Source organism: Aythya ferina (assembly GCF_964211825.1).
Source record: "Aythya ferina genome assembly, chromosome: 4".
NCBI classification, from domain to species: domain Eukaryota; kingdom Metazoa; phylum Chordata; class Aves; order Anseriformes; family Anatidae; genus Aythya; species Aythya ferina.
Window position 1 is genome coordinate 7,117,803 of NC_140300.1, and position 23,907 is coordinate 7,141,709.

Genomic DNA, 23,907 nt, shown 5'->3' on the forward strand with positions numbered 1-23,907 from the left:
TCAGAGAAATTCTGCGAACTCTGGTCTCAGCCTCTTTCCGCACTAAAGAAAATCTCAGGTTTTTTGCATTATTTTTTCCCCCAAAAAACAAAGAAAGCAAGAAACACCAATTTGTCAAGAGTAAAGATGATTTGAGAGGGTTTTGTTTACCCAACTGTTTGGCTGAACAATAAATGAATGAAAAGCTTCAAGAAGTCCTTATGACTCTGCAGTACTTCTGCTGTTGATGCAGACAAGTTAAGTGTTCTCTGGTTTTATTCCTGGCTTTACCTCTAAAGCAGCAGCAAAGATTATCAGCCTGTTTGTACTTGATGCAGAGATTGCTGCTGTCTATTCATGAAAACCTTTATAAGTATTTCTCCAGCTCTAAAATGACAACAACCTCACAGTCACGTGCCAGCAATACCTCTACCCATTCCCTTCATTCCCATGTGCAGCCTGGTGAAACTACAACTTTTTTTTTTTTTTAAATACAATTATGCAGCTTTCTTCCCATAATATCAAATGTCATAACTACTCAGAAGGTTTTATTTCCCAAATTTTCAGTATTCCACAGCAAAATACTAACCTACATGCTGCAAGTCCTGCCAGGAATGTCTTTTGTTCACCGCTTCAACATTAATGATAAATTTTGAACGTTAACAGTACAAAGTGTGATTTAAATCAAAGCCTAAATCATAAATGTAAAAGTAATTTAAACGAGGGAACTGGAAGCAGCGATTTAAATAATTTCATTTTGCAAATACAGTTCTCCTAAAGAACTATTTGCTTTCACTGGTTGTTAGTTCTTGCTGAGTAGGTAAATAAGCTACATGCATCTATTTAAGTGATTATGAAGCTTAATGTACTCCAGTTCTTTTATTTTTACATTTTATTAAGTAGACAATTTACTTGGCAATTTTTTTAAACATGATTCTTAAGTGCTTCAGAAATTTACTAAGTCTTAAAGCACTTTTTATTATGGTGCTCAGTCCCATTTTCCAGAGGGCTAGCCCAAAGAAGCCATAATTAACCAGTTTTGACTCCTTCCTTCATCAGATTAAGCGAGCTCCAGGGTACCAGGATTGCTCCCCACTGACCACAAGGACCTGTTGCACAGAACTTCTCCTGTCCCAGCAATTACAACCATCTGCAGGCATCGGTGAGAGCATCGTCAGCAAAGCAGCCTGCCTGCCAGGAAGCACCAGAACAAGGAGCTCTTGCTAAGTGCTTTTATCTAGCAGTGTTTAGAGTTATTTCGACTTATTTAGCATCATTTGCACTTCACCTGCCACAACCCTGAAGTAAAGGTGAGGCACACAACCACTGGCTGCTACCCGTCACGTAACACAGCTCGCTTTGCAACAGCCCCGATTATTCTGCCAGGAATAACCACGGTAAAAACAGCAGTGACCACCTAGATCAATTAAATCCCAGCAGAAGGAAAGGAGCTATCCTAGGATATTCAAGGTTCAAAACAAAGACTTTCAACCTCAGTTCACCGTATTTGTATCTGGCTAACATTTCTGCACCAGCACTAGAGCAGCCAACAGTCACCGTGCTGCAACCCATGGAACAAAATGATCAATTTTGTATGTATATTTAATAAAAAGGGCTTTAAAAATGCTCGTGTTCCTCTAAACACTCGAGCATCCACCAGTACAGCTACCTTTATACTCTCTCCTCCTTCTGCGTCTATACTACGCTGTGGTCTAAGCAAATGAACGGTCACCCAAAACTTCCCACGCTGCACAACACCATCTCTGCTTCGAGTACTTGTTTCTTAATAACGTGCATGAAAACCTGCAGCAGGTTTTGCCACCAGCGCTTACCGTGAACACCTCCAAACGACTTCCAGGAACGTAATATTGCACAGCCAGATGTGCCAGCTCGAGCCCTCATGCATTACACAGTTGCTGCCCTCGTGCCAGGTCTAAAAAGCTTCCAAGTCAAGACAGGAGGCATATGAGGAGTGGGAGGAGAGGTACAGAATGATTTTAAAGGCTTTTCATCATCTCTCCCCATTGTGCCAGTTTGTTCTTCATTATTATTTATAGCTACTTGTGCCCCAAGTCGACCCACGATGCAAAATCCCATTTCCCAAAAAGCACCCACTGCTCCTTCCCCCGGGCTGCTCCTGTCCAAGGGAGAACCCGAAACACCGTGGTCCTTCAAAACCCAAGTGTGAAAGGCACCTCAACGTCACCGAGTGAGGTGATGACTTATTAAAGTCATGCCATGTTAACGACCAGCTCTGAGCCTCGCGGGATGGGACAAGAGGTAGGATACTGAGGGCTGGAGGAAAATCAAGCAATAGGAGGCACGGTGCTATGGGATGAGACCAATTGGGTGCGCAACACCATATAAAATGCCAACTCCAATGACCCATCTGAGTCCTCACCACGCTCTGGAGGGAGAGGAGTGGTTATGGGGCATGGCAGCTGTGGGTCACAGAGCTCTCTAGCAGCAATTATCCCTCCCCAAAACTGAAGGAAAGTTTGATACTGAATTAAACAATCCGTGCCAACCCGCGGTTGCGGCCCCGGCTCCCGTCTGCCTGGCAAGCGGAGCAGGCTCCGACAGAGCAGCAGCCCCAAAAGGCAGATGTTATGGAAATTCATATTTCATAAATGCAGTTAATTGTGACAAGAGGACTATAAAAATCCTTGTACTGCTTAAATTATTTCTCCACTTAGAGCAACTCCGCCACCCGAAAATATTGCGCGTGGCGCTGCGTACTGAACCGGCAGCGCTGGTGGTAGCGTTAGGGCTGCATTAAATACCAGAAACAAAAATCCCAGGTCTTTAACAACGATGAATTAATTTTTCTGCACGCCATCTAAATGGCCATTTAAAACCAAATGACATGCAATTGTTATTGCACGTTTTCCTATCTAACGCTGCATGTATTTAAATACGAAAATTGTTCTTCTGAAGCAAACATTGCTGCTGTCAATGAAAACTGCTACTGCAAATCACATCCGCGCTAGGCAGGCGTCACCACCTTGAAGAATTCAACAATCCCTCAAGCTTTGCTAAGAAACTCTTCTCTCTCCATCCAAAATCAGAAAGTTAAAAAAAAAAAAAAAAAATCAACAACCGAAGACCTACTAACACGGAGATCCTGCAAACATACAGGCAACACAGGCAGGCAAGAAATAAGGAATTCAGAGGCTGCTTTTAAATAAATGTACACATTTACTGACGCGTACAGATCCTCCAGTAAGCTGTATAATAGATTTGCATCCTGACAAATCTCCTGGCATACAATTAAGTTATTAACCAACTTATATAATTTAGGGAGGAAAAAAGTCATTGAGAAAATATGACTTTCCTAGCTGTTTGTGTTTGTTTAGCAAAATGCTTTTTAAGATTTTTTCCTCCATTTTTATTTTGACAAGACTTTTTTTCTATGTGTACTAACGTACATCTCTATTCGGGAATCGCTGACACCCTTATGTTCACTGATGCAAGTGTAAAAGTTAGAAACAAGGTCTTGTTCGGCTCAGTGGGAACTCTAGCTCTGTGTGTGATACATGGTTCGGAAACCTGCCCCCTGTGAAAGGGAGGGGAAAGGCTTCAGCTGCTCCTTTCCACCTGTAGATGGGCAGCTGGGTGAGAAAGGGAGGATTTCAGCTCTGCAGTGCGCACATCATCTTTCCTTTCTCTGCTGCCAGTACAAGCAGCAATGCCTGATCGCCCGCCTGCAGCTTGTTTACACGCTCCAAGGCATCAAAATTTTTCTATTTCCCCTCCAGAGCTCTCCGAGCAGGTACCAGCCAGGCTCAGAATTATTTTTGCTGCTTCCTCAGGATGCTCTGAAGTTTACATAAAACATGAAAACCTCACACGTCACTGAGTCAGGAAATCAAAATAGGATAGGATGTTCCTAGCTCTGAATAATACTTACTGAACTGCAGCTGGGTTCGTTTTAAAAGTACATAACGCTTATATAAATAAACAGTATTTGGTGATTCAAAGACTACTCGATGAAAAATAAATAGTATTTGGTGATTCAAAGATTACTTGATGCATAGCTACCTGCATTTCTCATGCTTGAGCACTCACCATCACCTGGGCAAGACCTGCTGCTAAACCAAAGCCCAGCTCCCTGCACAGCTGGCTGTGCCAATGACGAGCGACTTCAGAAGCTGGCCACCAAACCGCAGCCGTGCTTCTTTTTTGAGGAGCTGGTGGGAATGGCACCGCCACCAATCCCACCGACCCCATCCATCGCTTCCACAGCTCCTGGAGAGGTTTTGGGGCCAAGCAACAGGCCTGGCTCTGCAAGCATCCCTCTGCCTCCACGAGCGGTTAGCAGCACTGCCGAACACCGCTGGTTCTAACCCAAATTTCTGTATGGGGCTCCATAAAGGTTCACCAGCAGCTTGATTCGAGGGAAACCCTCGAGCAATGGGGCAGAGCAGGCATCAGCATCTCCAAATCCCACCGAAACAACCACCCAAAAGCACCCCCAGCTGGGGCACCGCCACGCATCGTGCCGCCCAGCATACTCACAGAGCACGTCCAAGGGCACATCTCCACCAAAAATAACTTATTATTATTATTATTTTATTATTTATTCTCCCCTCCATGGAAACCTATAGGTAACTCAGAGCTGAAAATAACAGAGGCGGATTGAATCGGAGGAAACCCTCTGAATATAGGGGCTGTTTGCCGGAACGAACGCCTCGGGAAGAGGAAGAGGAGGAGATGCTAGGGAGGAAAACCAGAGCCAAGGCTGCCCCGGGAGGGCGCAGCTCGGGGACCCCCCCCAGGACCAAGCCCGCTGCTCCGCGGGGGCTCCGCGCAAACTTCTGCTGCGCCCGCGCATCACCCCCCGCGCATCCTGACCCCCAAATAAAAATAATAATAATAATAATAAATAAATAAATAAATAAATAAAAAGCAGTCACGACCGAACGACGAAGCCAAACCGCGGCGCTGCGCTTCCGCACCGCCTGCTGGCCGCAGGGGCCGGCTGCCCCCCACCCACCCACCCACCCCCGCGCAGGCTGCGCGGCCACCCCGCCCTGCGCGCAGGCTTGGGCGGGGGGTGGGGGCGAACGCAGCGAGCGAGTAAAAGAGAAAAAATAAAATAAGAAAACGAGACGAAAACAGGCAAAACGATTAGGAGGCTCAATATACCAAAACCAGGAAGAAAAAAACAATGAACGCGACGCGGGCGGGGGGCCCCGCGCACCCACCTTGCATCCCCGCCGCCGGCTCCGCCGCGCTCGGCCTCGGCTGCTGAAAATAGGGGGCAGGAGGCGGCGGCCAATCAGGGCGCGCGGCTCCCCCCGCCCAGCCAATGGCGGCCGCCCGCCCGCCGGGCCCCGGCCAACCAGGGCGCAGCCCCGGCCGGCGGCCGCCAGGGGGAGGGGCGCGGCTACGCCGGGTGCGGGGGGGGGAGAGGCGGGGGCGGGGCGGGTGCTGCCCGCCTGCGGGCACGGCCTCGCCCTGCTCCCCTCCCCTTTTACCCCTCTTTCACCCCATTTCTCCTCTTCCCAACCCTATTTCTCTACCCCCCGCTACCCCCATTTTCCTTTTTCCTCCCTCCTTCTCCCCTGTTCCCCCCCCCTCTTTTCCTTTCCCCATTTTCCTCCCCTTTTCCTTCTTTTCCCCATTTCTCCTCCCTTTTCTCCCCCTTTCCTTCTTCCCATTTGCCATTTTCCTTTCCTTCCCCCTTTTTCCCCTTTCCCTTCCTTCCCTTATTTTTTCCCTTTTCCCTCCTTCCTCCATTTTTCCTCTTCCCCCCTTCCTTACTTCCCCATTTTTCCTTCATTTTTCCCCTCTTCCTCCCTTCCCCCATTTTCCTGTTTCACCCCCCTTTTCCTTCCCCTATTTTTCACCTTTTCTTCCTCATTTCCCCCCATTTTCCTTTTCCCCATCTCCCTGTTTCTTTCCCCACTTTTCCCCTTTTCCCCCTTCCTCCCATTTTTCCCCTTTTTCTTAATTTGTCTCCCCCATTCCCCCCTCTATTTTTTCCAATCAGAAAGCAGGATGGGTGCCTTCTGATTGCCACCTGCCCCTCAGAGTCCAGTGAACATTTTGTGAATGCCAGAAGGCAGCAGGATGAATATATATATTATATATATACACACACATATATATATTAAAAAAAAAAAATGAAGTTAATTTATAAAAATAATTTTTTCATTCAACAACATTCAGAAAACTCAACAGTCCAGGGGACAAATCACAGCTCATAACTTCCTTTTGTGTTTTTCTCTCTGCCCCCCCCCCCAGCCTAATGACAACAGTACTTGGTAAGCTCAGAGAGAACCAAGACGGGGACCCCTTGCTGGTGCTGTGCTCCTCACCTCATCCCGTGTCTAAAACAACTAAACCCTATCTCTAAAGACTCTTGCCTCAACACGCCACACTTAATTAATTTGCCCTGTGCTTTGCTAATGCAGGATAATACACACCATGAGGCGATAGAACCAATACCAACACGTGTCCTGGTGCTAATTCACAGCAGAAAGCTTTTCTTTAAGCAGACCAAGACAGACTTTTTCCTCAGGTGCCCCAAGAGCCAAGGAGTCGGTGGTGCTACGAACTGCTGACAGGCAACCAATAACTGTGACAAATTATACATTCGTGGCATCTGCAACAATCGATAAAGTGACTCACCAAATTAATAAAATATAGATCACAAAGCATACATTTATATTAAAGAATAATTTCGTGATAACCAAGTAATGGGGACGCTTCCAAGCATAAGATTAAATTACATGCTGAGCAGATCTGGCATTTTGTGATAAACTGCAAAAATAGTCTTTGCAACAGCAACAGAGGAAGAACATTGCTGACATCGTCTATAAACATGTTTTATAAAGCATAACCGAAAGTAACAAAAAAAAAAGTCATTGAAGTGGTGGTTAAAAAATTCACAACCATATCCACAATTATTACTTGGGAGACTTCTTGCTTTGTAATTTATTCCTTCAAAAACATCACTCATTTTGGAGTTAAAAAAAAAAAAAAGTTTCCCCTACATCAGGGTCTATTTAAACCAAATTAATTTTTTACCCAATCGGACTACAGTAGTCATATTTATTGGGATAGACAAAGATCTCCAGCACCTTTATGGTGAGGGGGAATTGATGGAAGCAGATGAAGCAAGTCCCTGGACAGATGGATGTGGTCTCCCTGAAGACACTGAGGTGCCCTCAGCCTACCCAAAGCATTTCCCTCAGCTTCGGGATGACACAAGGCAGCATCCCACTGGCCTCCACAAAGGCCCAAACCTACACACATGGTTAAGGGTCTTACTACAAGATGCTCTGCTGCTGAGAAACACCTCAAGAGCTTTTCTGACCCCACATAAACGTGACAGAAAAGGAAAAGCCCTAATCTTACAGCAGGCCTTTCTGTGAGGAACACCATGCTGAGCATACCTCAGCCTCCACCACCCTGCCTAACTCACTGCAAAGGAGCTTTGAAACACGTCCTAAGTACTTAAAACACTGAGATTGTGATTATTAAAGTTTACAGTTAATAGTTCCTGAAACTCTTCAGCTCTTGTCCTCTGTTCACTAATTATGCTGGCATTAGAGAGCTGTCTTAAAACAGGCTTTAATCCTCTGTATCAACAAACGCATGGTGCTCTCACACAATCTTCACATGATTAGAGTCCTGATAGGTCTTCCAAGTATTTCTTTTACAGCAAAACGTTCATAATTTCCTGGATCTGTACTTTCACAGTTACACTGCTCCAGAACTGTATCAAGCCTGAGGGGTATTTTACATGCACAATGTTTGTCTTCTTTCTAAACTTCCCCGGATTTCCTCACTAAACACAAGACACAAGGTATTTCCCGTCCTTCTTGCTAACTAATAAATAATGGAGGCCTAATTCTGAGATGCTGTCATGAAACAAAAAAAAAAAAAATCAATTAGAGCTTAAGTGATATAAAACATTTGTTTATACTTCCCCATTATGAATTGAATTCCTGTTTTAAACAAATGACATTTAATAATACATTAAACACGTGAACAGGAACATATTTGAAGTTATAATTCCATCAGCTCTTTCTCAAGACATTCGTTTTCTCCAAGGCCACATCCACATTTCAGTTTAATCCTTTATAGAATATTGCTGAGGTAATAAACAAATATGGGACCTTAAAAAATGGCTTCCCTCTTGGATAAGCTGCTGTCTTCCCTAACTACGGCAACTTAGATCAAATTATTCTCTGGCATATTATTAGCAACTTTTTTTTTCGAAATGTTCTTTTCTTCAGAACATAGTATCTCTATTTGGAGAACATAACCAATTATTCCTTCCTTCACAGGACCATTTATTTCAAGATTTTACAAATTTTCTGCACATTTTCGTTTTCCTAAGAAAATACCCACACTGCTATGAATCTTCTCAGCCACGAAAACGCCACTACACATAGCAGTAACGCATATTTTAGAGAGGCAGCAAACAGGACAAGTTTCAGAACTACACCCACCACCCTCGAGATAAGATGAGGCGAGAGCACTTTTCCTTGCCATAAATTACCACTGCCTCCTATCAGCAATTATTTAACTTCTAAAATAGATGCAACGCAGACAAATTATGAACTATAATTATGCAGATTTATCCATGATATCGAGACTGCACACATGCATATATGTATATCCTAGTCTACTCTAAAATGCAACCATATGCATAATGTTAAGAACTATCGTCTTCAACTTATCTCCCAGAACGACAAAGTTTCTATCCTAAATAACTTGAAAGCCATTCCAGAGCGCAAAAATACCCACTACTGCTTTTTATCCCTCTGGTACCAGTCACTTGATCCCATTGTATTTTCTTTCCCAAAACCTTCCACCTTTGCATATCACAGTGCAGAAACCAAAGTTCAGAGGAGTCAGAAGGAGCACCAGCCAAGCTCCCAAGGGACAAAAACCAAACCAAACCATCACCGAGTGCAACACTGAAGCCCCATCAGGTCCAGACAAACATTCTTAAATATACCCAAAGGCTGGAAGCATTAGGAGCATCGTGCACAGTTGGCCTGTTCATGGCTGCTCCTAGACACAGGACACTGAGCTTGACAAGACTTATGGCCTGATCCAGCTCAGTAATCTTTTCATGAAGTACTTCAAGCCCAAGTCACCAAGTACTTTTCTTGAAGTCACTCGATGAAACGATGAAAATTAGGCTATTCCTGCACCATTCTGACTCAACACAAACCTCTGTCATGTTCTGAAAAGACACTTTGGTCTTGGTAGGACCACCGTTTCTCCCAACGAAGCCACGCTTCTGCTCAATCTCTCCCACACCGAGAAGTGCTGCCTCTCCAACAGCTCTTCTTTATGCATCCCGTTGTTCAGATATCCATCTTAGATGCAGGATAACACTGTAGATCTTTAAGAAAATCACTGCTTCTAGGTCACTGTTACCTCCCAAGTGTTTTGAGCAGCCCTGCTCCTACCTGCACAGCCTCACATTTGCCCAGAGCTGGGACCAGCGCTTGCTGGGCTAGGGAAGGGCAGCTGCATGCAAGGGTCTGGAGCAGCCTATATGCTCAGGGATTCAATATTTCTTTCGTTCACTTCCTAAAACATCGAATTTACAGCATTCATTATGCAGTGAACATTATGTAAAAATGAACTTGGGTGACTTTTTAACCTAAGCATTTCTTGCCATTCTTCCTTGTGCTCCTATAGGGCTTAAATATGCCAGATTCCCTCACATCTGGGTTCTCCATAGAAACTTAATAAAAAGATGGCAACTTAATGCAGTTGTCTTTTTCCATGCTGGCTTTCAATGGTGATAGAATATATTGCTACAATAAAAAGCCTTGATACTTTCTGATTTAAAGCACAAGACAAATGCTATTTTTAAAGTCAAAACCTGTTAGAATGATGGGGATGGGGTTGGAGTTTTGGTTTCTTTTTGGAAGAGTGAAGATTATTTTCTTCTCTACTTAGAGCAAAAATTCTGAATATTGTACATGCACATTCACATCGTTTTGCAAAACTGTCAACACCAGATATGTGCTTCCTACTTTGAACTATCTCCTTGTGTTGCAACCTTCATCTAAATTTGAAAATATTTTGGTAAACATAACTGATGTTTCATGGGTGCAATTTTGAGAGCATAAGGAATTTAAGAAAACAGTTGATGCTGTACTAAAATCTAAAATAGTCTTTCAAGAAAATCATCAGCTCTCTCAGATCAGCAAGCTAATAAGATAACCATCTAGAAACAGGGATCTGTAGTCCCTCTACTTCCTCCTAAATTTTCCTCCCCATAGAATTGTTTTGGAGCTATTGAGCTCCTTTTGAAGAATATTTGTACCTTCTGTTGTGGTGAAATATTTAATACATTAGTTAAATAAAAGATAGTTTTTCTTCTCTTAACGCGTTTATCCAAGTACTTGTATCACAATGTTTACCAGAATGGGCTTTTACTCCAAGTGCAGATTGCTGCAGATAGGTAACAGTAATAAACATCCACACTGTTCCCAGATAAAGAAAATAGTGTGAATAGAGCACTAGAAGTGCTACTGGCACAACATCTATCTTAGAAGCACAGGGCTAAGAAGGATTTTGCTTAGGATGTTAAAGGGAATACACAAAGTAAGTCATCAACTTGAGTTTCCAGTCAAGGAAACCCTTTGCCACCCCTCTCACTGGAATGCTGCTGTGGAATTTGGGCACCCTGGCAATCAGGAAACCTCCTCTAGGACTCAGCCTCAGTTAATTCAGCGTTCATTGCACTGGTTTTCTTTCTGTGGCCATTGGATTTCAGTTCTTCCACTATTACTCCACACTGCATCTCTCTAAAGATGAATACTTAAAAATCCTCACATCTCGCTTTTACCTCCTCTAGTCTCTTCACCTCCTCCAAACTGTCCAAAAAAAAAAAAAAAGGCATTGTACTCACACTGATAAAGCAGAAAATTCTTTTCACTTGTTTTTATGCATACCACAGGGGCTGCTAATGCACATCCTGTGATCATCCAACACTGTTTATCTATAATGAGGATCTTGTTCTAAGTTCCCATTTTACAAAACTCTCCCATTACTCACTTAAAAGATATGACCTTCGATTTTGCATTTTGATTTCACTTCTATTAGCCCAGTTTTCAATGTCATCTCAGTTATTTCTGTACAATATCCTGATTCTCTTCTATATTTAGGATGCCTTCCAATTTTGTCTTTAGCACAACCCCTCTACTGATGCCAGGTGATCCACATTAAATAAGTCAAGCTCAATGCTGGTAACCTCTCTGGCATACCACACCTTTTAGAAAAAGGTTATTTCATCTCAAGAAACACCTTATAGTGATTTATGCAGGTGAAAGTAATAATTATTTAGCTCTTTGGTCTACCTGCAACCTCTTTGCTGCTTCTTTAGGGTGAAGGTTAAGATATACAGAATGAAATTGTGCCCATGGTTGCTTGCACAAAGACAGAGTCTGGCCCATGGAACATCACAGAGCATTATTCAACAGGTGATAGAGAGTACTGTTCTCTGGCTCCAGGTCTTCAACACCACTAGACAAACCCTGAGGAATCAGACTCCTTGGCTGGAGTCACACACGTGCTTTGTGGATGCTTTAGATCCAACCTTCAAGAAGGCAAAAACCAAACCTTAGCTTGGTTCCTCACTTCTTGAGTGCTTCTGGTAGCTCATAAGCTAGAGGTCTGTAATTCTCAGCAGCAGTAAACACTGTTTTTTAGGAGTCTTGAATTAATTTGCAGTACGCTTCTTAGTATTCCATAAAACACGCACCACTTGCAAGTGCTGAGGGCTGAGATGAAGCTTTTTTTTTTGAGCCAGGTAACGTCTGGATTTCAAGGCAGTGGTTGTTTGTAAGTGGAGAACTGCCTGGGGAAGGTGCAAGAGGCTGCCCCGCACGCAGCTTGCCTGCCTTCGGCGTACCGGAGCCTTCAGAACCCCTAAGAAATGGTTCTGCCAAAAATATAAAATAAAATTAAGTAGATTAACCATGTTCAGAAGCACTGCCAACACCGAGGCGTCAAACCAGAGCGTTTGCCCATACCTGTCTCCCTATCCCCAGAATGATCAAACAACGTCTTTAAAGCGGCCCAAGACCGCCTGCGAGGCGTCAGAGGCGAGAGGAGCAGAGCCAGGAGGCACGGCACGCTGCAGCCACCGCCTCTGCTGGGAGCATCCTCGGGGTGAGGCGTCCAGAGCCCAGCCGTGCTTATCGCCAAAAGAACGGGATTCCTCTGCAGAGAGACGGCAGCAGCTTGAGGACCAGCACCGAGGCGTGTTCGGCAGAACGCTGTCTTTTAATTACACAATTACGCCAGGCTCAAAGACACAGCGCTGAAGTTGGGCAGGCACTTGGTGTTACACAACCCTTGCTCCTGGCACACAACCTGCTTCAGCGGTTAAATGCTGAAGCCACATGCGTGCAAGACTATTTTTCTGAAACGCTTACAACAACAGTAACAGTCATAGTTATGAACTTCAGTTAGTTTTGTGCTCATTAAATCACAGCTGTTTCCCCTTTATGTAGTATTAGATCAGACATCACTAAAACTGCCTTTGTGTGTGTGTATATATACACAAATACACTTTTCCCTTTGTTCTGCAAAACAATCTCTTAGTAGAAAAGTGCTTATATTAAAGCTAGTAGAATTAAATGTCAATTAACAGTTAATAATAGTCTTAAGATAACGTTTCAGTTCTATCATAATGCCATAATAAACTAACTGCAGAATTGACATTGTTTGGTTTCAGCTATTGTTTTCCCTCGGAAAGAAACTACCAGGTTGATTAAAAATCCTCAATGATCTTCAGCATTAACAGCTCAAATGGAAATGCTTAACTTCACTGTTTGCTCACAAGGAGGTCAACACACCTCATTTCACTTGCCTACCCGCTCATCGCAGCTCTGCAAACAGGAGAAAGGGTTTACATATATAATATTATACATATACAATTAGTATATTAATAATGGATGTAATTAAAGTTATTAGCACACTCCTTTAACTGAAGCAGATGTACTCTGTCCTTCCCTCCAGTCCTTCATAAGCTCTTTGGAAGAAAGATAACACGGAACTGAGCACACTGCAAGCAGCACAAACCACAGGAAATGCTCTGTGTGGCACAACCTTCTATTTAGTCTATGCAGAGTAACAATATTGTTCAATTCGGATAATATAAACCCGTTTTTCAATTAAATATGGGTTTGAAACTGTCTGAAATACAGAAACCAATCCATTTATTGAAGACATGAAGCTAGGTAAGATAAGCAATAATTAACGTCCTTCACTGTCTTCTACACTGACACTCTCACTAGAGCAAGACTTCTTCATGCAGTCCATCTTTTAACATGCAAAGGAACAGAACGGTTTTGATGGGTAAATCAGAAACAACAGCTTAAGTTTTATTTTTAAGATCACCCATTCCTATGTTCCTTTTTGGAAGACTTCGGAGGCTTCAGAAGCTCTAAAAATGGTTCTGCCAAAAAAATAGAGGCTTGATCGTTTTTAGAAGCACTGACAATACTAATGCTTCAAAGCAGACTGTCTGCCTGTACCTGATGTTCCTTTCCATGAACACAAGACCTCTGTACTTCTACAAAAAGCAGCAACAGATACTGTAATGAAGACTGAACTCTACGATACTCTGAAGCATCTAATTTCAGTTCTTTTGACGTACATCTACATTGCATTTTACCCACATACCTCATGGCTAGGTTCATTTCTACATAAATTTACTTAGTAAATATAGCTTGTAGGAGCATTTAACAATGTACCATGTCAAGCAACTTCCACATGCTAGGCTAGAAACTTTTCAGTATGTTAGGAAAAGGACATGAAGCTCAACAACTAGCTGCATGCATCTTTTTCCACCATTAACCTAATAAGAAGGTTCCAGATGGAAGTAGGGTGGGCTAAAAACATCCTCTGGCATATTCTGCAGTATGACACGCACAGTCCAGATCACTTGACATAATAGAAGCACACATCCTCAATTCCTTCTCCAACAAAACAATACCACCACAACCAGCAGCTTACAAAGTACCCAGTGCATTATTTACAGGGAAATAATACTATTACAGCATCTGCAGTGACTCTCAGTAAACCCGTGTGAATTTTTCAACATACGGCCTCTATGTTGCCCCACTGTCAGTGTTCGAGGCCCTCTTTTAACCGATCCACCAAAACATGCGACATACTTCATATGACAAAAAACAGATGCAAAAAGTGCTTTAACTTCATTCCAGCTTTAAATAGTTGTAGGGTAGTGACAAAATGCTAGAGGTTTCCAGTTTTACAGCAATATATTTCCAACCTCTTCGGTAAGGTGACATCTCTGTACATACCACAGGACAAACGGGCTCCAAAGGCACCTTTGCAAGATCCATCTGTGTGTTTCTCCCACCACTCCTGACGGCTCCTCAACCAGCGGAATAAACATGCGAGTGACAGATGAGCAGCTTCCAGCATGTCCCAAGGACTCACAAAAATCTAACCATTGTAAGTGCTATGAACAAGGTTATTTTTATTTAAACAGAAGAAAAACTCCATTGAGCTTTGAAGAAAAAGAAAAAAAAAAAAGAAAAATAGGAAGACGTTTAAGAAGGCAGAAAAGAGCACTGGAGCTGTCCTTGTCATGGACAAAGCTACACTCTTGACAAGAGTTGAAAAGCAACAGCCACTCAAGAAGAAACTAGTATCGACTTGTTTGAACTAGAAACTCCCTATACAAGCTAAGCAAATAATGTTATCCTTTCAATAACCCCAACACTTGAAACTGAAATAACCAAGCAAACAAACATGTTCAACAATATTTTGTCCTTCTGTAGTATCTCTCATCTGGGCCACAGAATTTTCTGCTTAACACAAGGATGTGTCAATTTTTATACTGTAAAGAAGCTGGAAGAAAGATTTGAGTCCCATGAGAGACTCCATATTACTTGACTCATTCTCCATGCATGCAAACTTCACAGGGTATAATTAACCAAATATCCTAAACAGGCATTTAAACAGGTATTTAGCCACATTAAGTGTCAAGTACTTTAGAAAAAGAAAGCAGGAGTCCTTAAAAAACTCGGATTTAACAGTAAGACCGGCACAACACTGTGGAGGTAAAAGAAATGAAAAGCAGCAGGATGATGGTGCAAAAATAGTAATTCATCCTCATCAAAAGTACTGCAAAAAAGTCTTTGCAGACATCTATAGAGTACCAAGCCCTACAAGAGTGATGTCCAGAGCACCTGGTTAGGAAATCCAGTCTCATCTCTTTGAAATCCAGCACCATTTAACATACTTCCTGCTATAAACACTTCTAAGGTACACAAGGAAAAGCCGTGTTGATATAAGTGATTATAGGACAGTATTAAAATAGAGAAATGTTTTTACTTTTATTACGAAACTCTGCTCTGTAATTATGTTACACCTAAATAATTTCTAAACTATGCCTAGAAAGACTGGCCTTAACTCTTTATTATTTTTAATAAGTACAATGGATAGGGGAGAAGAGAAAAATTAGTCACAGCAAAATAATATTCCAGACATGAAATACTGTTACGAGAACATCATCTGAATGTCATTTGATTATATAACATTTGATAAATCAAAGCCAAGAGGCACTAAAAAATGTTCGAAGCTAAGCTATCCCCCTCACTTTTCTTCAAACTATTTTTAATCAGGTTCTCATTTTAAAATTGCTCAGTTATTCCATTTGCTGAGAACAGTATATTCTGAATCTGAAGCACCCCACCCACCCCGCCTCCATCCACTGAAGAAGAAATCCCATCACCAAAGTCGTAAAGTGGTTATTTAAAAGCAACCATTTGAAAAGACCAAATTTTCCTTTAATCCACTAGACTTTTTTTGGGGGGGTATGAAGATAATTTTTTTTTTATTGTAAAAGTAGATTGAAAAATATTTCTGACACCTTCTTAAAGAAGGGGCAAAACTGACATTCAACTTCCAAGCAAGAGAAGGATCTAACCAGAAGGATCCACCACAGGCAAAGCCCAGGACAGAGCTCCTACCCTAGCTACAGGGTGCAAGGAAAGTGGCAAAGAACCTGTAAAGCTCAGAAAAACTGCCCCCTCACAACTTTTTTTTTGTTTTTTAAACAGTTCTTGCTAATTTCTCCCTATTAACTACAATTCAGGACTGCTAATGCACATTTTTGTACAATAAATGTTTGATTTTCTTACATTTTTTTCCAACTAAGTTTAGAGCATATTACAGTCTAAGTCTTAAAAAAGAACTGTATCTCAAAAGAGAATAAGAACACAGAGCCTGTATTTAAGAAATGTTTATAGTCCCAAAAATATATGGAAACCAACTTGCTATGACTCACTGCCATCTAGTCATAAAAAAACTGAAGGGGCTGAATTACCTGTCAAAAAAAAAAAAAGAAGCTTAAAGATTAAAAAAAAAAATTGGCAAAAAATTCGATGGTCCTACTATGGCTCAAGAGCAGAAACAGACTCATGTAACAGGCTTGTAAAGTAACCTGTTACTTACAGAAAACCACAAAATGGTAGCAAAGTATAAGTAAACAGAACACATTAAATTAATGCTCTTTCAGGGTTCTCAATATTTCCTGCTTGTTCAAGCCTGGAACAAAAATAAGTGTATGCCTATATGGAATCTAGCACTTCAGGCTTGAGAGGAGATGGGATTAAGAAAGATGTGTAACTGAATGAGCCCTTTGGAAGTCAACTTAGTCTCAACTGCTTTAAGGTTACTGACACTCCAGACAACCAAAAACCGAGTTATTAGGGACATGAAATACTACACCTGTGGAAAATATTCTTTGCACTGTTTTCTTGTGCTTCTCCAAACCTTTATTCATTTACTCTGGATTTGAGCAGATACATTTCTTTTGCTATTAGCCGACCAACCTGTATGAAAACTGCAGAATTTGAGGCACTGAATACACAAATCTGCTATTGAGTAGATTTGATAGGAAAACCTAAAAAGTTCAAGGATTATATGGATGACTGAAGTTGAATCTTGACTATTTTCTTCACCAATGTCACTAGAGGATCACTACCAGAATCCATATAACCCACTAAATAGAAAGGGAAACCATGTAAGGTCCTCAATTTCATTACATACTCTGGGCATCACAGAGACTACTTTCTCCTTGAGACGAGATCTGAAGAAGTCTCCTAAAGAACAAAGACATTGCAGTTAGGAAAATGGATTTATGGCGCCAGTCCTGAAGAACTGCACAGTATAACCCCATGGAGTTATCTTACCCTGTAGACATTCCAGCAATGTAGTCTCATTCAAAGAAGACAAGCACCCATTAACCTTTAAGTTTATGAGTATTTTTAAGCTTCTACTTATCTTAGTTGAAGGGATTAAAAAAATCACTTCGTATACTAACATACAGAAACCAGTCTAAGAATTGAGCTGCACGATAGGCTGAATGAATCATTATTAACATAAAGTCTTGTTGTTAGCACCAGATAAACACACAGCTCCCATCTATGACCTCCAGAAACAGTAAAGGGCAACTGAAACATCAAAACTTTCCCTGCACATCTCCAACACAATGGGGTGCACAGCACAGATAAAGACACACCCAGCACCCTTCACCTCAGATTTGCAACCTAAGACAAGCTGTATTGTCTCCAGCTGGAAGTATTTTAAAGGTTTATCAACTTTTGTCACCTCCAAAGCCTTACAAAAAGTCATCATCTGGAGCTCGGAAAAATGTTATCATTTTCTTCAATACATTTAATACGTAACAGGCCCATATGATTTATATCTATTGGCAGATTTTAGTTTATTTGAAATGTTAATTGGTAATTAGTGAAAACAGCCTTTGTTTTAAACAATAAAATTATAGATGTGCAATTTTTTCTTCTAATTATATTACTTCCTCTAGATTGTTATATAGTACACATTTGTTATGTCACTCACACAACAGTGGGTTTGCTGTTTCCAGAAAAACAACCAGATCTTCTTTCACTTCACAGCACTACACCAAAAAAGTGCATGCAAGGAAAAAAAAAAAGCAACAAAAAAAAAAAACCTACAACCAGTTTTAGTATAAAGGTAAAGATATATTTGTCCTCAAGCTCATTCTTTTTTTTTAATTAATGGTTAACTGACAATAAGTTTGCACTTTTTTTTTTTTACTGATATTCATTGCACATGACAAGCATCGTGCAGCGAAGCACATATGTAATAAGGTTTATTATTTCTATTTTCACGCTACTCCTTGCCAAAAAGGCACAGTGAAACCCATCTGTTGTATTTCCTGGCTGAAGTTAGACAAGAAAAGAAAACTCTGCACAGGGCTATCACTGCAAGTGATATTGATTAAAGCACAGTTTGGAGATAGGATCCAAAGTGCTTACTCAGAGCAGGCATTCTGCCTCACTGGTATATCCAGATGAAAATAAGGAGGAAAAGCAAATAAAATATAGCACATGGGAAATTATCACCAGGAGACATGCAGTCCTGGAATCTGGTCAGGCAGATCCCTGGATGCAAGGGCTTAAGCAGAGGTTGAAGCTTTTTTTCTTTTTTCTCAGTGTTTTTCACTTCGTGCCAGTTTATAACTGAAGCATTCACCTAAAAAAAAAAAAAAAAAAAAAGTATCTTTGCTGTGCCTTTTTTGTACCTTGAGATGCAAAAGCTCTGACAGGGCATACAGACTGCATCTGTTTACTTCCTTAAGGAAGATGGATGATCTTTTTTCCTCCTCCACACATGGTATGTCTTTACAATGTTTCAACCGTACCAACATCCTCGCCTACAACATAAATGTTCTTCCTTTTATCTGTCAAGCAACATAATTCCATGTTACCTTATTCCATGAAGGTCCATAAGCAATCAGGATGCTGGTAAAATCAGTTGGGATGATGCTAATGGATTCTGCTATAAGGAAGAAGGGCCACCAAACATCAGAATTAAAGGGAAACAAAAATCTGCAAGGCTTATTTTGAAGGAAAAAGGTGTGTAGGCAGAAGACCAAGAATGGCTGCATGTTAACAACAAGGGGAAAGTACAAATTTCTGAACTGGAAACAGTTTAGTATTTAAGAAAGCACTTATGAAACTGAAAAGGTGTATAAACCCCAGCCGAAACATGTAACAGCCAACCACAAAAAGACGACAGAGCTCCAAATACAGCACAGAATAATTGTAGGCAGTACCATCGCAACACACAGGGGTTTCAATTAAAACATAAAGCAATTTGACCTCTTAATTTGTAAAGGTAATGCCAGATCTCAGGCAGTTATTTGCAGCACAGATGCAGATACCAACATGATTGCAAAACCTAGGATTAGGCACAAACACACAAAATATTTTCTCCTCCCTGATCCCCCCCCCTTTCAAAAAGTAAGCCTGCTTGTATTGCTTTTAGGGAGTGTCAGAAAGTAATGTTCTCAACGTTAACATTAAAAACAGCACAGTCAGGAGCCTCAGATACACTTGGGCTCCTTAATGCACACTGATGCAGGAAGGAGTTAGCTTTTTCCATGACGATGTAGGAACGCAACCATCAGGGTAACTTCCAAGAAAAAAACTGCTCTCCTGTAATAAGTTCAGGTTCAAAGTTGAACTGCACAAAGCCACTCTTAGGCTCAGATCCTTATTAGCACTTACAGCACCTAAATTAAGTACCCAGATCAAGGTAGAAGTTCCTTTTGTATGTGACTGGAAAGGACAGAAATATCCAGACCTTATCATCTCCAGTAAAATCCTCATCACTTTATGGACCTTTCTTCCTCCACTGATTAGCAAGGTAGCTTACCTTGGCTTGCCACATCACAGCTAAATTCAAGTACAATAAGAGAAGAGTTCATACAGCAAACAGCCAATCTCCACAGAATTTGTCAAACCTTCTCCTTGGAGATCAAAAAGGTGTTTCACGGCTGCTAAACTGGTGTCCTGAGACTGCCTGCAGTGTTCATTAACTGCTATCAATGGTAGTAAAAATGGCAATGCAGGTTTGGTAATAAATACATTAAATGGCATTCCATCTAAAAATACGATTTTGTATTGGTATTAATTATATTTCAACAGTGTGAGATGGATAATATTACAATAAACCCAAGAAGTTACCCTTTCAGCTGGACACGAGGTTCTTTTATGTAGGCACATTTGTTTTGATTTGACTCAAGTTCAACAAATAGCTTCCTTTTATCGTGTAGATGTCTGGGGGGAAGGCCAAGGAAAACAGCCATACCAGCTTCATTCTACACATCTCTCTGCAACTCTATTACTTCTTGGACTGACATTAAAGGCTCAGGCAGAAATGCCTGAGTTTACCGGATATTTCCCCATTCTTCCCTCTGCTTTATCAGCGCAATAGAAAGATGTTCTTCCAAAAAAAATTAACACAATACCATATCATGCAGCCTATAAATGGTTCGTGCAGAGTTTACATGTTTAACATAAAGAGTGCTTGGTATAGAGTGGGAATTGAGACCATCCACAGAGACAAACTGACAAACTTTTGTAGATGCCTGTTAGCCAATATTTTTCTCACAGTCCTTGTTTTAGGGTATGATCCTCAGTTCAGCTCAATTTATACCTTTTTTTTTTCCCCACTACATAGGTAAATCTCACCCTAATTAAACCATGTCTCCCTTATTATCCAAACCTATGGCTGTTTGGGAAATCACTTTCATGAAGCATTGGATGCAGTCCAAACCGAGGTATTAATTCTATGTACTAACTCTCAAGCATGTTAGAAATCTTAGAGAACTCAAGTAAAGTGGTTCTTGTAACTGTATTACTAAAGCAATAAAACAAATATAGTATTTTACTACTTGTTTAGTAATAGCACTTGACAGCCATACAGCTTTCTAACAGTAAACTAAAATCTGCTTATATTTTTATTACTCCTGCTTCAAAAAAAAAAAAAAAGCAGTAAAAGACATTACTGATAAAATTCTTGGACGAAATAGTAGTCATAAGTTCCATCATTTTATTGGCACAGTTTATAACAGCTGTTATATTCAGACACTTGACATATTTAAAAGGACGATCACCTGCACAAACAAAAAGAATTTGTTGGTTAAGTTTTTTTTTAATTACCGTGAACTAAGCCAGCAGAAGTTTAGCAGTGATTTCCATTTGAAAACTCCCGAGTTAAAAAAAAAAAAAAAAAAATCTGTCCTTTATGCATGATAAAATCTAGTGACACAGCAAAAAATTGCTACTGCAGTGTCCTCAAGGTATGCCCTTCGTAGAGTCCTGCACCGCTTGCTCAGATGTGCTGCAATAATCCATTAAGTGAAAATCATTTACATGCACAAAAACAGCTCTACTGCTGAATCATGAAAGAAGTATATAATAATTATGGTTTATAGCTTTTTAGCTTGCTGATGGTATTATTTTCTTTCAGATTTTCTCTGTAAATATGTTTCAATTATTCCTTAATAGATACAGTTACTCAGACAAATTATTAAGTACTGAACAGTATTATTCTGTAATCATTCGGAGGTGTTGGCTGTTTTTAAACTGACTTTTCACCTTGCTGTAAAACCAATAATGTCTCAGACCTCATAATAAAAATATTATCATTTCACAGCTAAGGAAACAAATACAGTGGTAAATTGCTTCCACCAGGACTGTAAACACAGCTGGCTAAGCCTCGTTCAGATCTCACATATCTTTAACCACACACCACACCGCTTCAGGAGATCTGATCAGAGATTTGTTTCATCCATCATTCACGTGCTGTGGATAACCAGAGGGACATGATACAGAGAGGAACGTTTTGTTATTTTTGTTTGCTTTTAGGTATCCTGCCACTCTTTTTTTTTTTTAAACGCTTCAGCAATTCTGAGTTAGACAAAAACGAAAAACAGAAGTCAGCTCTAAAGTTAGCATTTCTTTCAACTCCCATAAAGCACATATCTGAGGTCACGAACAGCAGTGTTATTTATTGCACTGAAAGACCTAATAGAACAGTATTAGAAATGCACAGCAGCACGTACCTGAGGTCCTAGGCACTCGCGTGCTGGGTTGGTGGAGTGATGCACAGCAAGTGGGCAGTGTTCCTTTCATTTTTGACCCTAGTGGTGTCATGGGGGAAGCTGCTAAGAATGGGGGAAAAGACCCTATACCGTTCTACCACAGTTTGTGGAAGAAAAACAGAAGCCTTCTACAACAAAGGGTGCACCAACAGCTTCTAACAGGTTGAGACCAAAGACCCATTTTGCTCAGCAGCACTTCATCCTGATTCAGGAAATAAAAAAAAGTGATTCAGGACTTAAAAAAAATATTAAAAAAGTGAGACAAAGTACACGGGAAAAGGGCAAGACAAGTAATTTGTCTCCAGAACGTCCTCCTGCCTCCAGCAACGTGTGACTCAGGAAGGCCGTGAATCAGAAGTGCCTTAACGAACCCCGTGGATTGCTCTTCCACAAACACACCTCCTCACTTCTTCAGCCCTTGTGCAACCTCAGTAAGCTACTACATCCTGCAGCAAGGAGTTTCATAACTTGGGTGATGTGTGAAGAAAGGCTTTCTACACCTACACGCAGCAGTTGCGCTGGATGCCCGCTGGTTATGGGGCTGGCAGCGGAAACAGATTTGCAAAGGTAACAGGCTCGGGGTGTAGGACACATCTGTGGGAAGCAGGAGCACTACTTTATAACCCAGGGCTGGGGAGAGTGTTTTAACTGCTACGCTTCCATTAAAGTAGGTCAAAATCTTCCTGCTTATTCCCAAAAAGGGACTTGGTGTTCTGACTATCAATAGCGGAGAGTGCAATGCTGAGTCAGGTCCTTTTCCAAGCACAGCTCATCAGGACTTTTTCCAATGAGAAGCTCCCTACCCCCTCTTGCCAGTTGGATCCACATACAGTCAATGGAGAAAAGCACAAACTCCCAGCAATTCCTGCTTTGCCCCCTGTAAGCACCTACTTTCAACTACTCCAGTGCTCCTCACCAGCCTCCCTGCTCCGGACAGGATGCCAGACACCTGAAACTGACCTTTTCACAAGAAATCAGCAAAACAAAAAAAAAATAATCCAGAGTGTATAGCTTAATTCTGCTACTACTACTCATCTTCAAACCACATGGCTTTAATTCAATTCTTATTTCCCTCTTAGGAAACTGAAGAGGCCAAAATACAGATAAGTACAGGGTCTCATTTTAGGCTATAAGATCAATAATCAATATACTGCCAGCAATTTGTGATTTAATTAAAACATCATGCACACTGCTATATCCCTAAAACATGACTTTTTTCTTATTTTGAAACAATAAAAAATGAAAAGAAAAAAAAATAGCCAAAGAAAATATCAGAAAAATTGAGAATTTCCTGACTACCTGATTTACCTGACAGCTAGCCATATGCTTTTGCCCCACAAAACATTTAAAGGACTTTCTGGATACCATGATGCTGGCACAGATAACTTATTAAAAACTCTCTAACTCCAGTACACACATTTTCCACTATTACTTCTGAATTGCCTAATGCTGAATTTGGTGAATGACACCTGGGTTTATCACGCAGTCCTGAATCTTCTTCCACTTTATTTTGAACCTGTTTAAGGCTTTTGGAGAAGAGACACTGTCATGCTGTTTGGGGAAAAAAAAAAAAAAAAAAAAAAAAAAGTAAATGAAAAAGAATAGAAAAAAGAAAAAAAGAAAAAGGGGGAAAAAGAGAAAAGGTTAAAAAAAAACAACTGTGAAGGTTAACACGCAACCTTCACAGAAACTGAATGTTGAAAACATCCCCTTCAGCCTACACTTCAATCATATTTTCTGCCATTTAACATGCTAATCTTAAGCATTAATGGAACATCTTCAAATGGGTTCTGCATCTTAAAATAACTTTACTAACTGCTGAAACCACAAGGCTAGATACATTTTTGTCTTGGTAGCAGCTCTGCTGATTCTCTGCTTGCTGATAACATCAAAGGATCAATCTGATTCTTAAATAAACTGAGCATAATAAGGAAGCTGTAAGCTTACTGTTACCTTCTGAAGAGAAC

General features: G+C 41.0%; 1 protein-coding gene across 8 annotated transcripts in view; it reads right to left on the minus strand.

The window, feature by feature from the left end:
- Positions 1-23,907, minus strand: part of CTBP1 (C-terminal binding protein 1) — a 228,920-nt gene that overhangs the window by 139,725 nt on the left and 65,288 nt on the right. The window contains exon 1 of one of the 8 annotated variants that reach the window (XM_084517281.1): positions 5,187-5,232. The exons of 6 other annotated variants lie outside the window; for them this stretch is intronic. In XM_084517281.1, coding sequence (XP_084373407.1) covers positions 5,187-5,193 — 7 coding nt within the window. In that variant the 5' untranslated portion in view covers positions 5,194-5,232. Of the gene's footprint in view, positions 1-5,186; positions 5,233-23,907 lie in introns of those variants that run through there. One more of the 8 variants, XM_084517280.1, reaches the window with a different exon arrangement.